Raw genomic sequence first — 17,830 nt, forward strand, 5'->3', positions numbered from 1 at the left:
ATTCATTAAGTTCAGCATGCATCTTTGAAAATCTAAAATAGGAAACAATTTCAGGAATTTTATTTGCAAGAGAAACAGTAAAACTCTTCATGCTTTTCCTTCATTATTACCATAATGATGATATTACCATAAATGATGACTCAAACTGCATAGAGAAGAAGGAGGAACCAAAATTTTTAAACAAAGTTAGAAGGCAGTTGATCTTTCTAAGGTGCAAATTTCACTTGGAACTATATGTGATGAAAAAATTTTAGGAGTTACAAGAATTCAATTATAATAAAATTAGAACTTCCTCACTGTGAAAGATAGCAACAGATAGCCAGATGGGACAAAGGAAAATTGGGGTTGAAGAGATTTGGAAAGATGATTATATTCAACAATAAGGCACTTATGAATTTTCTTTTTCTGTGGATTGATCTAATATACTGAGGTTCTGTTTTGCTGAGAGTATTGTGGCACTCTTAGAATGAGGTGAACATGGGTAAAAATGATGGTTTTACATAAATGTAGGTACATAATGATGCACATGCATACAACTCCACTGGCAGGGTGTGTCACTCCTCTCAGCCCTGTGCAACGTTCTGTAAAATGAAAGTTGTTACTGCCTTGTTACTCCCACAGGTTGTTGTAAATCACTTGCAACCAGAGGAAAACTCAGCTGTGGATGCAGAAAGACATTTTCATACATACTTTTTGTTGTTCTCTCTCCGCAGCAATGTTACGTTTTTCTAGTCCCCAGGCTCTCATAAAATCTCGCAGGTAGCCAAATATTGTTCCCACTGCAAACCCCACGAAAGTAAAAACTGCAACATACATGGGTGCCTGTTCAAAGTGCTCAATAAATGTTTTTTTGTACAGGGTTCCGTTTGATACTCCATTCTTCTGAAAAAAACAGAACAGAAATTTCTGATTAATACATTGAATCTCATCAAAGCTTTGACCTTGGGGAAAATATTTTTCTCTAATTAGGAGAGACATTTAGACCTCACACTATATATCAGCTGAAGAAGAGGACCTTTAACACTGCAGTTGCTACTGACCACTACAAGTATCTTCCATTTTCCCTCCTCTCATGTCCTCAGCTGCAGATGTCTTCAACACCACTCCCTTGTCTATTTTGAAACACATGAAACTTAGGAAAGATTGGCTATGTATTATTGTGCAATTGGACAATTATTTCAAAGGTGATTAAATGGAAACCACAATACTCTGTCTTGCAAGAGAGAGCTATAAAAAGGGAAGGGCAGCATTGAAAGCTCACCTACACTATCCCTGACTGCTTCTGGAAGTCTTGGGTAACCGAGCCATTGCAGCAACTAACCTATATAAAACAAATCCTGCCTAAAATAGGGCAGCTTTACCACAATGCTCTCCAGACCTGAGAAAGAATCCAAAACTCTTATGATCCCTGCCTTCTATTTCTGTTCTGATTTCACAAATGCTTTTAATCCTATTTTCAGTAACACCTCCCCTAATTCTAAGGCTACTTAAGACAAAATGGAGAAGAGGAAAAGTAAAGAAAAAAACTAAGACACACAGACAGCCTTGCTTGTTGGAATCAGTGATCCCATTGTGAGCAAATTCTAGAAATTTACAACAGTGTGTGGACAAAATATTTTGTCATTAAAATATATTGAGATTTCAATTTTCAAATTAAAGAAGCTAAGTTTTTCAGTTGCCACATTCAATAGGCTCATCAATCTATTCTTTGGAAGAGTGGTAACTCCCTTATTTCTGCAAAACATGATAGCCTTTACACATACTGTCGAGTAACAGCCAAACTGCTAATTCAAAATTAACAAAACACAATCCAGAAAAAAATAGTGCCCTGTTAAAAAAAGCCAAAACCAAACAAACAAATACCCAAGACATATTATCAAGCAAAACTGCCAGCATATGAAGAAATACCATTAATACATTTCTGCCTGTGGGAAGGATGAACTAAAAATGTAGATTACCTAGTTATGTAATGTAGCAAGCTGAAATAGAATATTCATATTAAGAACAATTGCCAATTCACTATACTTGTAAGGACAGAATGTTATTGATCTTCATATTGCATTTAAATGCCTTTATCCTCACAGGATTTAGATTTCTGTTGTAACTTGCTGGTCCAATCACTGGATTCCCCAATGGTTTTGGGGGAGAAAAAGAAATTTAAAAAGAGAAGAAAAAAGGAAAAGCATTGTTGGGCACAAGAGAAAATAGAAAGGCTGTTAAGGAAACACAAAAAAGAAAAAAAAAAGCTGGTTGGGCTGAACAGAAGCACATTTAGACTTTGGAAACACTTACTGCCCTGCAAGGGAGAAGGAATGCAGGACTGGCTCTCACCATGTGAGGGAACACCTTTGAAGAAATACACATGCACTCCTACCTCAAGCTAATTGCTCTTTAAGGGCAACCTATTTACCATGAAAAACATTTTATGAGTATGAGTTAAATACATGGTGAAGTCAAATTTCACATGAGTCACAACAGCTGTGTGCACCTAGTGATGAGATAAAGCAAATATTTCAGAAAGGATTAAGCTCTGTCCTATTACTTTACATTTGCCATGGGCTAAGAGCATGTTTATGGTCATCTGTGGAAATTCAAGTGGCATTGTAGTTTGATGTTCTTGAATCAATTGGCATCAAGCTATGATGATGTGATAATGCACCTGAGCCCAGAGGAGAGAGTTATGATGTTTCTCTTCATTGATTTTATTAAGAAACCCTTTATTGCTGTAAACTTTATTGGTGAAGGAACAGGAGAGCTCCTATCAGACTTCTGCACTGTAACATCCTTCTTCCACAACAAAACTCTGCTGTTGTGGAACTCTCATTTCAGCAGGTGCCATTTGATGCAGTCAGTATGACACAGTACTTAACCAGGTAACCACTGTCACTGTCCTGAAACAGCTGGGAGGAATGAGCATAGATAGAAGTGAAGTATGAAGAATGTGCAGCCAGATGTGTCCCACATTCTCCAGGCTATGAAGGACAAAACCCAAGAGTCTTTGAACAGTTGGTACAAGGCTGGGAGAACAAATTCTAAAAACACAGTGACACCTTGTCTAAAAATAAAGTGAAAAAAACAAAGAGTATTTAAACGAACCCTAGAGTGCCACAAATAAATAAAGAGAGAGTCTCAAGAAACAATAATCAAAACAAGTGGATTTGCTGCTTCTGGAGAGTGGGAGAGTGGTAGTGGGGATGTTTTTGTGCAGCATTTCTGATCCAAGCATGGGGTATATGACTGATTGACTGAACATCATGTGGATGTTCAATTTCAGCCAGTCTCAATTGGCTGAATTGGTCAGTGAAGCAATAGTTGTCATTTTGCACTCCGTTACTGATGACTTTTTCTATGTTATCATACAGTTTTATCTCAGAAGAAGAAGGTGGATTTGTAGACTGTGCTTTAGAACAGCAGCTGTACAGTGAAGGGAGATGTAATTCAACTGTTGCTGGCACTGAAATCAAATACAGCAGATTTCCTACAAATGCCTGAAACGATTCAGAGACCATTAGTTACACCATTACACAGCAGATGCTCTGCTGAATTATGTCTTATTACCTGCAATAACACCTGCAGGAGACAGCACATTTTCTACTCTATGCCTTAAACTGTAGCAATTGGTTGGGCAAAGATTCTAAAAAACATATATATCCTTCCAACTTTAGTAATTGGTGGCTTTGAGATTTTATGACTCTAAGACTGTCTTATCACCTTGGAACAGTCATCAGGGGATAACTATGAATGTGTTCATCATTTTTGAACCTAAAATGTTGGGGAAATAAATTGTGACTTTTGATAATTCATTTTATCAGGAAAAATGTGTTTCCTTTTTTATAATGAAATTACCTGAGAGTGTCATGACAGTTTACTTTGACTGCTGTGCTTTCCTACTCAGTCAATTACACAGCTCATAATTTTCTATACTTAAATAAATTCTGCCTCTCCATTTGTCTCTTCCCAACCTAGAAGAATCTTAATCTACATAATTCTAGTCCAGTCTCCATGTCCTTACATGGATTTCAACTCCAAAAAATAAATTAAAAAATTCTATATTTTCATTTTCAACTTTCTCTTCACTCTGCAAAAATCAATAAAACCCTTTTGAGATGCAGAGGATGCGAATTAAATTGCATACCCCACTTGAGGGCACAGGAGGGATTTATAAATCTGATGCTTTGTCTTCTTTTCTGTTGCTTTTTAAAGACTGTTAAGATTCTATTTGCCTTCTTGCCACAGTTTACAGTTTCACCTCTTATGATTACATATATCCTTCCTCAGATGTTGCAAAAAGACCAAATTTATAGAACACTACTCTTTGTGCATTTTTGGGACCATTTTCCTTTCCAATTAATGATTTGGTTTTCATTTAGAGATCTGCATTTTTTTCAGATCTTTTGTCAACATTATACACACTACCACATGAAACTTCTGCAGTGTTTCTTGTTCAGGCCTAATTTTTCAGCAACCTGAAGAATTCTGTACTGTCAACACATACTGTCATCTATTTCTCCTCACCCCTTTTTTCACACCACTGATGAAAATATGAGAGCACATGTCCAAAGAGTGACCCCTGGGGGACTCCATTCCCTGCATTTCCCTGGTTAGCTTTTCAAAAATTGTTTATTTGTAACCACTAATTTCTCTGGCAAAAAGGGCAACATAAACAGCAGCCCAGAGTTACTCAGCAACTTCATCTTTGGCTTCCTTTAAAAATCTTGAGTAAATACCTCTTGTGATATGTTAATCCACAATTTACTGGCTTTTTAAAAAAATTCTGCTGGCATCTCAAATCAAAATAGTTTCTCAGTGGCCTGCCACAGAGTACATTTACCTTCCAGGCACAAATGCAGGGAATCTACTAGTGCAACCTAAAGACACTCAACACAGAAAGGCAATGGGTGAAATGCAGAGAGAATGGGTGTTTTACCAAGGAGTTTTACAAGTCTAGGATTTCATCAGCTTCTTGGAAACCAAAAGTGCAATCAGAATATGCAACTTTTGTGTGCTGATCCTCTGCTTAGCTGGTTTCCAGTGAGATACTGCAGCAAGAGAATTCCTTGCAGCAAGATTTTGATGCCGAGGAAGTCCACAGGAGTGATGGCAATGCAGCAAAGTCAGCTTTAAGTACAATACCTCTTAGATTCCCACTTTCCCATTAGCTGTAGTATTTCAAAACTCTCCCCTAATGAAGAACCCCTTCCAAAATGCCTTCAGTTTTTCAAATGGAGAAATCAACTCTGACAACAAATCTGAGTGCTATTAGAAAGGACATCAGGATAAAATACTGAATATAAAGGACACACTTAAAATTTCGATTTTGATTGAAATAGTTTGCTCTAATAATAATGTAAACTCATCTTGAAGTCTATTAAACACACTTCTGGCAACACCTTTACAAGCAATAGTTACAAAATATATTTTCATTAGCAAAGAAAAAAAATGATAGCTATGCAATAGCATGAATAATGCCTACATATTTGTTCACACTACTGTTAAAATTAGGAGATAATTTTTCATTGCATTTAGGTCCTGCAGCCCTTGGAATTGTGCTGATTGGCATGAGCCAAATTTGCACCGAGGGGAGGATGAAGAATTGAACAGCACAGAGTGCCACAGTACCAAACCTGTGTGCTGGCTGTAACTCCCCAGCAAAGAGGTAACCATGTATGCTGGGTGAGTGGAGCTGCATCAAGGAAACTGAGCCCCAAAACCCCATGTTTTCATGCAAATCTGTTCTACAGAGACAAGTTCTAATTACATATTCTCCTGCTATCATGCACCTCCAATACAGCAGCAGTAGGTGCAGATAGGTATATCCTTGAAATGAAATTATTGGGAGAACAATAAAGTCTTTATAAATAAAGTTCCCTGCCAGGAATAAAATCTGATCCAGAGGTAGATGTAACTTTATGTATGTTTCTGGACCAGATTTTATCAAGTTTTTGTATATCACCTATCAAAAAACAATGCAAGCTGACTGATCTCCATAATGCTCCCCATACAGATATGCACATGAAGAGAGAGAGGTGTTGAAAACTGTGAACCAAGTGACAGCCATGTTTGCTCAATATCTGACAGACCTACAAGATGACAGTGAAATCTTATGCAAATTAGGACAGTGTGCTCCCACAGCAAAAAACCCATGGGAGAACAGACATAATTGTAATGCAACATCTGATTGCTTGCAGACAGTTTGGTTGTAAATAGATGTTTCCTCCCCAGCATTTGAAGAGCATCTGGGACAGGACCCTAAATGTAGATGATTTTAGATGTCCTAGGATGTGTGAGACAGCCACATGGGGAAGAATATAAATATTTACATAAATGATGACATAAATGAGTGACAGGATCAACAGAGGCCTGTAATCTTCTGGAGCACTACAGGATTCATTTTCAGCCCAGGGAAGGGCACAATCCAGCTGAATCCCACTTAGCACTTGCCTCTGGATAGTCACAACTTTAAGGGTCTGGTGTGCAATTCTGTCTCCTATAGATCATTGTCACCAGACAGCTGGGCCCCAAAGAATAAAACTGTCAGGTTCTGTGCAAACTCACCATGTTGACAGTCACAATTACTACATTTTCCCAAAACCACTTAGGAATCCATTAGACACTGGAGGAATCTGGGTGATTGTGTGCAGTTCCCAGGAGAAAAAAGAAGGAAATTGAAATTATGAAAGCAGAAGTTCCCTGTAATGAATATACTATTGACACAAATTTAGATTACTTCATAAATCTGCCCACTTACTGGCAGTGATATCCTTCACTTCAAATCAGTGATTTCTTTTCTGTAACAACACATTTCAGACCTCATAGGCTCAAGTTTCTAAACCATAAACAGCTACACAGGGAATTCATAGATTACTAAACTATAGAGACAAGACTTAAATTAAAAGTAGTTGTGAAACTTATAAGTTTCTAACTTACAACTTAGAAACTAACTTATAAATGCTAAAATGAAGGTCACTGCCTCTTGCAATGTGCCAAAGCCACAAGAAAGTGGCTACAACACAAACTACAAGTAGCAACCAAGCCAAAAAAGCTTTGGTTGTTATTAGTGTGCCTGCAGAATCCTTGTTTAGACTGATGATTGATTTCTACTGAAGTTTCCAGAAAAAATAGACACCTGATAGTAATACAATCAATAAAGACTAGGAATAAAATCTCCAAGACACTCCAGAAGGTTTAGGAAATATAGGACACCCTTAAAATAACTTAGGAAACCATGTACTCTTGAACTTGCAGAGATTTAGGATTTAACAATTCAGAAACTCTAAGAAGTTCACTCCCTGTAAACTGTATCAAATGCTGCTTGTTCTGCTGTTTGAGGGTTGTTTGAAGGCCAGGTCTTCACCACACTTTTCACAAGCATCAGGAAATGGCTTTTCATTTGTTAATGAACTGTCATGTAATTGCTGACTAAAAACTTGGAGCCTCTCTTCAAGACAGCACACTAGAGGCAAACACCACAAAGGTATGAAAAGACAGGATCTTCACCTTCCAGACTTGCCTAATCTTTTCAGCTGAACACAAATTAAACTACAACATCTTAATCTTGCAGCAATTCTTTCAGCATCAAATACACAAATCTTGCAAGGCTGACTGGGACATTAATACTACGAAAATACAGATGTGAGTGACAAACACATTAGAATATACTGTGAAATGCTGTTATGTAATGAGGAAAAAAATACCCATACTGTATAATTTTCAGGCTAACACTTTACTCTGATGCTAAAATGAAACTTATGATTGCAGTATAAGAGATTGGGAGGATGCAGAAGACTTTGTCATAAATAACATTCAGGAAGAACATTCAACAGTGGCATGGGTTCCAAACAAGAAGAAATATGAACACAGAAAGTACACATTTTATCCTAGTCTTGTAAGATTTTGTTAAGATATTTATATTAATTTAGTGTCTTATCTGATATATCAGAAATTCTACCACTGCACACGTTACAAGCAACATGCACTCCAGCATCAATGAATGTTTAATTTCCCCTATTAAGAAACTGCCTTCTGTGTGCAATTTTTGCAAAACCTACAGAGACCATCAGCAGGTGTTTTCATCTTGCATGAATTTAATCCAGCAGGCAGAACTGCACATTGCTGAATGTCATGCCACAGTGCTTGTCAAAAGAAAAGCCAGCTGTAACTCTTTATAGCACAGAAGCTTAGACTGATGCACAAAGACTCAGGACAAAACCCAGTTGCAAACCATGAAAATGCAATCTGATGAAGAGGAGAAAAATCACAGAAAACACTATTCTGAACTTCAAGGTTCATAAATTGCAATGTAAACCACCTACTACCCAATACCAAGTAACTAAGGCATTTACATCAACCAGTATATGGGGGATAAAAAATCTGCACAGCAAACTCTTTTCCCAATGGCTTTACATTTGTACATTTCAAGCAATAGTAGGAAACTCTAGAAAAAAAAAGTTACAGGATTGTCTTATACAGCTGTTGTTCTCCTATTACTCCCAGAAACTTCAAAGTGACTCAATGTAAATAGAAGGGCAAAGATAGAGCTTAATAATTTTAAATTATTAGAGACAAAACAATGAAGTTCATTACCCAGAGAGATACAGACACTAAAAGCTATTTCCTAACCTTACAGCAATTACAGAGCAGAAAGCCAGGCATGTGGAATCAGAGAGAAGTGGGTGAAACACCTGGGTTACAGCAATCCCCACATAGTTTGTGGTGTCAAGTTGCAGTGTTTGCTAATGTTTCCAAAGCTCAGGGTAAGTTACAGGATTCACACTGCTTAGCTGCCTCAGAATATTTCCTGATCATCCTATCCTATGGCTTTGGCTTTAAAAATACACAAACAGACAAGATGATGACGAAGTGGTATCACTTCAAAGGCTGCCAGTTTCTACACATGACTGGTGATGATCTGCTGATATGGGAAGCTACTTCCAGAAGTGATCTAGCATTTAGAAATTAATCCTATGGATATCACATACATTTTTGATATGAAATTGTTTATTGGGATGAAGACTGCAATAGTGTAAAGATTCTCAAGATGTGCTAACCAGATTGCTAACGATTTTGCCCAGTGTGGATTCTGAGTTAATGCTCCCATGATGCAATCCACCAACTCCAACATATTTCCTACACAGTGACTTTGAACCAGAAAATGTTTTAGTTAGCTATCAGATTCCTCTTCATGAAAAATTCCCTTGTGGAGAAAATGCTTCATCTTCTGCTGTAACTAGCATAATGAATCCTCATTGGATCCCTGACCTTTCCTTATTATATGGCACAACAGCTTCAAACAGGGCCAGGATTTTGCACAGATTTAATGAGTTTAACACACACTCCCTATCAGAATAGACGTGGCCATGGATGCTGGATCATGCCAAATAAACATTCAGAAGCAGTCTCAGGCCATTCTTCATTCCTAAGATTATGGCAACAGTTTGGATAAAGACTTCTGGAAGTCACAATGACCTTGTTAAAGGAGGACACATGCATTCACACTTCTTACGTGAAAGGTGCATATCATTAGGATAATTTGCACATTATTTTCCTCATTCTGAGAGTTATGCACAAGTTAAACTGAAACTGTGTGCCTTCCAAGACATTCCTATGATTGCAAGGAGTACCTTATCATATTTCAAAAATGTGATGAAAGAGAAAGTCATTGCCAATCTTGTTAATGCAATCAGTTTAGCTGGATTTATGCTACCTCCTCCAAGGTAATTAACTACTTTGAAATGATATTTAAATACAAATATCTTGACATAGCACAGATGGAGACGAGAGAGAGATAGGAAATTCCATAGCAAAAATCCCCAAAAGGGAAAGCAGAATTTCTCATGAACAGCTGAGAAAGAGGCAATCAAATTTGTGCTGCTAGCTTGACAGACAGGGGGATTAAAAACTCAGTAGGAAGATGACCATCTGGGTAGACAAGGACCATCTCTGAGTTAGGATAAGAATTCAGCATCAAAAGAAAGTCCTAGGGTGAAAAAAGAATCAGAATAAATTCAGTTAAGGCACAGCATATAGGTTTGTAGGACAGAAGATTTCGAGGAAGGTGAAGACAATACCCATCCTTATGAACATGTTAAGAAAATTAATAGCTTGACACCTTCAAACACAATAAAAGATGTTTTAAGCAAGAAGACAAAAGCTCATTTAGCCAATCATTAGGCAACTTGGTAGCAGTGACCATGGCTAATTAAAGTCAGTTGTCCTACACCAAAGCCAGCATCACAACTGGTACATGTGATCAAATCTCTGCACCATTTAATTTAACAGCATGATGAAGGCTGTCAACCCACCTATCATCAAAGTGTCCTCAGAGAACCCCAGTCTAGAGTAACCCAGATTCACCAGCTTGTTCCCTAATGTAGAAAAGCTACATAGTTTAACCAGTGACAACCAATTACCTTTTTCTTTTTCACCTAAAAATCTACAGAAGCAGTAACATCCTGCTCAAGCTATTTTTTTGTTTGAAAGCTATCAGGAAAAGGCAGTTTCAAATTATTATGGTTAAGTAGTGCCCACACTTACACCTATGAGAAACTCACAACTGGGTGCCTCCAGGTACAACAGTTCTGCAAGAGGCTCTTTCCTCTTCCCACCAATTTCAATTTCTGTCTTGTACTACTGGAAAAGATGATCTTGGCCTATATGACTTCTTAATTGCTATTTAATTGTTATATTAACTATTATTAAATAGACTAATTCAATCAGAGCTCAAAAATTTTTCATTTTACTTCAATTGCTTGAAGATCAATAAAAAAATCTATAAATAAATGGATGGGTTTTTTTTAAAGTGCATTGTACACTGAAATGTTCTTTATAAATTGTTCCAGTAATTATCTAAGTCATAACACTGAACATGAGACCTGATGGCTTTCAGTCATCTGAACCTTCTGTACCTATCCAGGTTTGCGGAAACACCCTTAAATAAATGCTCTCCTCAGATACAGGAGAGCATTTATATAAATAAATAAATTTATATAAATAAATATAAACAGGAGAGCATTTATATAAATAAATAAATGCTCTCCTCAGATACAGCACCCTAGATACAGACAAAAAGGGAAGTCCTCACCCCACCAGGTACTGATCAATGCCTACCTAGAGGTAAACACCTAGAGCCTGTGGTTCTTGGCTGAAAAGATGAGGGTTAGGAAAAAGAAGCACAGGAGAAGTTCAAGAGACAAAAATCAGGCGCCAGGTTACTGAGGTAAAGGGGTGACTGAAGTTTTGTTGTTTCAGCAAAGGAAGACACCTTTTCAAATGCATAGCAAAAAAGTTGAAAATTAGCCTTTGCATTTGAAGAATCTTAACTTTTTTATTTTTTAAGAAAACAATGGCCTACTCCCTCATGTCTCCTCTCTGTCTGCAAGTACCCATCTACTAAAGCTTTTGAGCTCCCAGAGCAATTTCAATCAAATCTGATTAGACCTTCATGATATCAACTCTTCTAAAAGCTTCAGGAAAATGTGACCTTGACAGTGCAAAGGGATCCAAATCCCCGAACTCAAGGCCAGACAGCAATAACTTGGCTCTTCAGCCATTCTTGGAGTGAATTACACAAGCACAACTGCAATAAGCCATGAACCAGCATCTCTTTAGGTCTGAACAAGGTTCAGCACATTCTGCCTCTTGACCCTCTGGAAAGAAAGGATGTGGTAGGCAAGCTGGGATGTTCCAGGGTGGTGGAAGATGCTGGATATGTAACAACATGAAATCACTGCTTGTGAGAAAAAATGCTTACAGGCATTTGACAAATCTTTCCCTTACCTCCATGATTATTTCTTCCCATACTGCCATGGGGCAAATTGGAAGACAATACTCACATTGCTGCACTTTGGAAGAAATTTCAGGAGACATTAATGGTTTATTAACTCAAAGCTTTCATTTATACTGATCATGAAATGGTAGAAATCAAGGGACTTAGGAAAAGCAGGAGATGGAACAGCAGAATCACAGATTTCAGGAGAGCATAACTGTACCCAGAAGTAGCAGGAAGCAACATTAAAAGTAAAAGGAGTTAGGGAAAAAACAGCCATCTCTTAAGAAACCCATGTTAAGGGCAAAAGGACAAACCATTTTAGAGCTACTAAGCAGTACTAATGCAGGTGTCAGCTGAAATGTCCATCCAACATCAGACACTGCTCTTTGAGAAAGAAGAGGTGAACCAAATGGAGAGAACTGGGAAAAGAAGCATAAAGTTGGGTCAAGTAAGTTGTGAGGAAAGAGTGAACAAATCTGAATTGTCTGGTTTAAAGAGAAGAGAAAACCCTAATGACTGGCATCCTAAGAGTCTTCAAACATGTAAAAGATAACTGCAAAAGAAAGACACTAATCTGTGCTCTGTTAAGCATCACCCAAAGTGATCTAAATCAGGTATTAGAAAGAACTTTGTACTGATAAAATCAGTTAAGTGTGAATCTAGAGCAATGGAGGTGTTTAAGATGGATATAAACCTCTAGTAGGGACATTTTATGTAAAGTCAAAGCTGATACTGTCTATCAGAGGAAAGAAGAAAGCAGTGCTGTCAGACTTAGCAAAACCCCAAAACACAGTGACACATCTTATGAGGTAAGAGGCTCCAGAAGAGCCTTCAAGATATTCCAGTAGAAAACCAGCCCTGGATAAAAGTGATTTGCAGAAGTGGACTAGATAACATCTCAAAATTCTTTCAAGCCTCATGTCCTATTTTCCTACTTACCTCATGTTCCTAAAGCTCACTATGACATGAAAGGTGGAACAGAAATGACTGAGAACTGCAAAAACAGCTGGTACGTATTTTCAGAGGGTGAAATGTAAGCAGATAGAAGGAACCTCTGATTCATAGATGCTGAAGAAGGAAACAGGTATACAGACTTTCTGCTTAAAATTAAATTTATCAATCAAATTTGGAAAGTAGAGAGATACAGCAACAATAGTTGGCAAAGCAAAGACTGGCAGGGTCATCTAGAAGGATCTAGAATCTCTGATCAAGAACACACTGTCCTGAGCTACCAGAGATGTTTCAAGAGCAACAGAAGATGCCTAGACACCCATCTGATTTCTTGTCAACACAATCCAAAAGGAAAGCTCATGTAAATGAAACATGGTTTTAAAGCTCAATAAAATGTAAAGATTTAAAAAGACTTCTAATGTAATCTCTTACTTCTGAAAGAAGTTATTGCTGAAACTTATACATGATAAGCAAATAATAGTAAAAGCTCTCACAGAAGATAAAGAAACTTTTTTCAAAAGACTTCATGTTTTAGCTCTACCCTTTCACATTTGCAAAACAAACAAACAAAAAAAACCCCCAAAATACAAAACTGAGCATAAGAGAAATGTTGTACCCTTCTATAATGACTGCTACAAATGTGTTTCTGCAAAGAGGCAAATAATAAGCAATGACAAAAGGTCCCAGTTTGCTCTCTCAACTGCAGTGGAGAGAGGTCTCAAATTTGTTCCAACAACTTTAATTTGTCCAGGAGCTCCCCTGAGAGAGGAGGATACTTACAGCCTACTAAACAGCAGAGAAAAATATAATTGACTTGTGAAAAATGTCCACATATGCAAAATGATCCCAGTAGCATGTTCCATGGTAGAAATCAGTTAATTAAGAATTAATAAAGTTCAGCTACAATAGGGAAAAAAAACCCCCAACAAACTACCTGACATGACAGAAACTCCTAGCAAAATCTGTCCAAGGAGACACTCGTGTAGGTAAGTGTTTAGGGATTTCAGACATAATGCTTTACAGTGAATTCTGGAACAGTATTAGTATACTCTGATAACTCCTGAGTTTGTGTTCTTTCCCAGTCCATGGGGAAAGCTGGGCCCTCCCCTCATACTCAATATGAAATTAATAACAATTAAGAAATTTTATGTGCCCATCCTGACAGCTCCCTTATGGACAAATGGAATAACATCAGCCTGTGCAAAAACCATCAGTTGATACAAAATCAAGAATGGCAAGCAGGACATGCAGAACAACCATGATAATTCAAGAATATCCCCCTCTGAGGACCAAATTCGTACTAGATAGTATTGTCTCTTTTTTCTTTATTTTCATGGATCAAAGCTAATCTCTTAATGCTGATGGAAGATAATAAGTATAGTAAAATACTATTTGCACTTCCTACACCATAATTTTTTGTCTGCATTCTGCTTAGGTGGAAGACAGTAGAAGCCCTTGAACAAAACTCAGGTAGAGCTGCCCCCCAGGAGGTGATGAGGAAAATCCAGAGTTTCCCAATGGGGAATGCAGCTAAGGCAGCATGAGCTCCCAGTAAAGAGCAACTTCTACCTGGGAAGCACAGCTGGGGGCATCAGAACAAGAACTTTGAAAAACAATGAATCTTGCTTCCAGAAAAACAGTTCCAGAGCCTAATGCCTGAAGTGCTCTATGAGCTCTAGCTTTAGGTCAAGAGAGAAGTGAATGAAAGGTTTCCTCTTTTGGATGAAGGCAGTTCAGACTAAGCCCAGTGCTCAGAACAGCCATGTCCATGGAGCTGTTGTGTGAAAATGATACAGAAATGGCCAGTGAAATGCAATGGCTGAGAGACCTTGAAAGGTACCAGGCAAAAAGTCATGCCAAATTTGGAAGAGCCAGACAAAAGCATGCCAAGAGATGATATCGCTTCATATCAAATATTCTAAAACATAGATTCTTAAAGTACCTTTAAGTACTTTATTTAAAGGTTTGCCTTGACCAATGCATTTCTGCTTTATTCTGACAGAATCCCAGTAAACCAAAGCACGGGGTAAAATCCAGTATCCTCTGTTATTTGTTAATGAACAAAACAGATCAGAATTTCATTTTAAAAAACTGACCAATGGAGGAGAATCCAAATTGGGATTCTATCAGCCAAGGAGTAAGGTTGGCTCCTACTCCAAGAGAACTGAAAATGCAACACACACTGCAGTGAGCATATACAGGAAGATACAGGAAGAAAAGGTAATTGTGTTTAAAAACCCCACAATTCAGATTATCACAAAGGTCTTGACTGGAATGGAATGCAAAATCTTGAAAGTATCTTCTCTCAGGTGCATCACACCATACAGATTATTTACATTAAAACAGAACCTCTGGGGGAATAAATCCACGCCAGGAATGGAAAATATTTGACGTAGGCATTCCTGCACCGTCAAGAGAGAGGATCACAGACCACAGAATTTTGAAATTATTTTCTGTGGGAGCCATTCCAAAAATCTGACCACTTAGTTTGCAAAGCCTTGTGGAATTATTTTGAAATTCCATATATGTTCCTTTATCTCTGTAGTGAACTTGAGTTAAGTGCTAACAACTTTTTCCTGTGTTACAAATCTCAGTAGAATAATGTGGAAGTCTTGCATTCCTACACAAACCCTCACAATTCTATCCTCATTTCCTAAGATCCATCTGAGTCCCACACAGCCCTCAAATCTGCTTTTGCTATCTTATGCAGCATGGTGCAGAGGACACCACATTTCCCCAGAAACACTACAATATTGGAGATAGAAAATTATTAAAAAGTTAAGTATACCTTTGAAGAATGTATGACAAAATGGATTAAAGTACTTTTACAGACTCAGACAAAGCGAAGAAAAGTATTGCAAGCAGTTACAAAAGAGCTAGAATTTTCTTAATGGGAGTATAGAGAGCTGGCAGTAGCAGCTGTTCTGTTTTAACTAAACCTTCAGTCAACACTAAAGTATTTAATTTCTGAGTACTACACACTAGTCAATACACATGCTAGCTGTGAAATGATTTCTGATTCTGCCGCTACCCACTTCACAGTCTTCTTTGCTATTTATGAAGAATGAAAAACAAAAAGAAAATCAATTCCTGTGAACAATGCCAATCACTTGTTTTTAAAATTTTAGAAGTTTTATTGTAATAAAATGGTTATAATTAGAGTAATAAAAATTTGGAAAATTAGGATTAGGACAATATGACACAATAAAAAACAAAGATTTACAGACAGTCTGGGTACCTGCTTCTGGGTAAAATAATCCTGAAAAAGGACCCATGTTTACAGAGGATTAACCCTTAAAAGCAACAGCCTGTTGCATATTCATACACCTCATACATGATGCATAAATTCCGTTCAAACACAGGATTCTGTCTGGTCAGTCTTGACGGCATCTTCAGGGCTGAGCGAGGCAGGATGAAGTTTGTTTGTCCTGATAATGGAGCAATAAATTCTTTTTCTCTGAAAGATTTGGCTGCTATCTCGGTGTGAGTACCTCATTCCTCTCTTTAAAAAAAGTATCTGACAGAGCACAGATTCTATTTTAACATTATGTTATAACCTAAATTTAACACACTACTCAAGAAAATTAACACAGCATAACTTTCTAACGTAACACATATAATATTCGTTTTAATAAAAGCCGATCATAAAATACACATTTTTCACAATTCCCTTCAAGACTGCAGCTCCTTGCAGATCTCCATCTTCCCCTCCTTGAACCACTCCTCCCTGCGCTTCCTCGCCGTCACCCTGGCTGAGATCACCTGGCACAGACTCAACCCGTCCACCTTTCACCTCCTCTTGGCTTTCCCCCGTAGCCCGGGGCCACGCCGGCACCCCCGGCGCAGCCGGCCCGGCCCTGCCCCAGTTCTCAGAGCGCATTTCGCTCCCTGGGGCAGCCCCACCGCCCTGGGAGCGCTGCTGACAGCAGCTGGGCACAACCCAGCCGGCCGGACTCGCCGGTCTGCCCGCTGCTTTATCTGAGTCCCTCATTTCCAGCCGGCCTGGCCCACTGGCACCTGGACAGAGCTCTTGTCCCTTCGCTAACGCAGATTGCGCTGAGCCGCTCTGGGAAATGAGCAGCAGTCGGTGAAAAACGCCAATCACTTGGTTTTAAAATTTTATAAGTTTTATAGTAATAAAATGGTTTTTAAAATAGTAATATAAATAGTGTAATAAAAATTTGGACAATTGGGATTAGGACAATATGAGACAATAAAAACAAAGAGTTAGGAACAGTCCGGGTACCTCTTTCTGGGCAACATAAGCCTGAAAAAGGACCCACGTTAACAGAGGATTAACCCTTAAAAGCAACAGCCTGTTGCATGTTCATACACCTCACCCATGATGCATCAATTCCATTCAAACACAGGATTCTGTCTGGGCCGTGTCAGCTTCTTCCTCTGGATCCTGACAGCATCTTCATAGCTGAGCGAGGCAGGAAGAAGTTCGTTTCTCCTGATAATGGAGCAATACATTCTTTTCCTCTCAAACATTCAAGTGTCCTTTGACTGCTATCTCGGTGCAAGAACCTCATTCCTCTCTTTTAAAAAAAGTATCTTACATAGCATAGTTTCTATTTTAACATTATGTTATAACCTAAAACTCTATTTAGGAAAATTAACACAGCATAACTTTCTAACACAACACATATAATATTCATTTTAATACTTGAGAAAAGCCAATCATAAAATACACATTTTTCACAAGTTACAACAGTTTAACTGTGATTCCTTGTCCCTGATATTGACACCTGGATAATTAAATATTAAACACAAAATATTTTTTAAAAAATTGTGAAAGAAATTGCCCAGAAAGAAGTACCTGGACTGTCCATAACTCTTTGCTTTTCTTGTTTCATATCATCCTAATCCTAATTGTCCAAGTTTTTATTACTCTAATTATATTACTATTTTATTACTGTAAAACTTAAAATTTTAAAAACAAGTGATTGGTGTTTTTCACATAAATACATACGAAATAATTTGTAAAATAATTACAAATTGCTGCAGACATGAGCGTCTCATTTCCAAGTAGGTCTTTCTCAGGTGTGAAAGTGGGACCTAAAGCAAAGAGTTTGTTTATAGTTGTAACATGCTTATGGCATAAGCAGC

The 17,830-nt window shown here is 37.9% G+C and overlaps 1 protein-coding gene across 1 annotated transcript in view; it reads right to left on the bottom strand.

The window, feature by feature from the left end:
• Positions 1-17,830, bottom strand: part of SPTLC3 (serine palmitoyltransferase long chain base subunit 3) — a gene marked incomplete at its 5' end in the record, with an annotated part of 79,459 nt that overhangs the window by 48,525 nt on the left and 13,104 nt on the right. The window contains one exon of the mRNA XM_084202159.1: positions 691-882. Coding sequence (XP_084058285.1) covers positions 691-882 — 192 coding nt within the window. The remainder of the gene's footprint in view (positions 1-690; positions 883-17,830) is intronic.

The sequence above is a fragment of the Fringilla coelebs genome (assembly GCF_963513975.1).
Source record: "Fringilla coelebs genome assembly, chromosome: 3".
Lineage (NCBI taxonomy): Eukaryota > Metazoa > Chordata > Aves > Passeriformes > Fringillidae > Fringilla > Fringilla coelebs.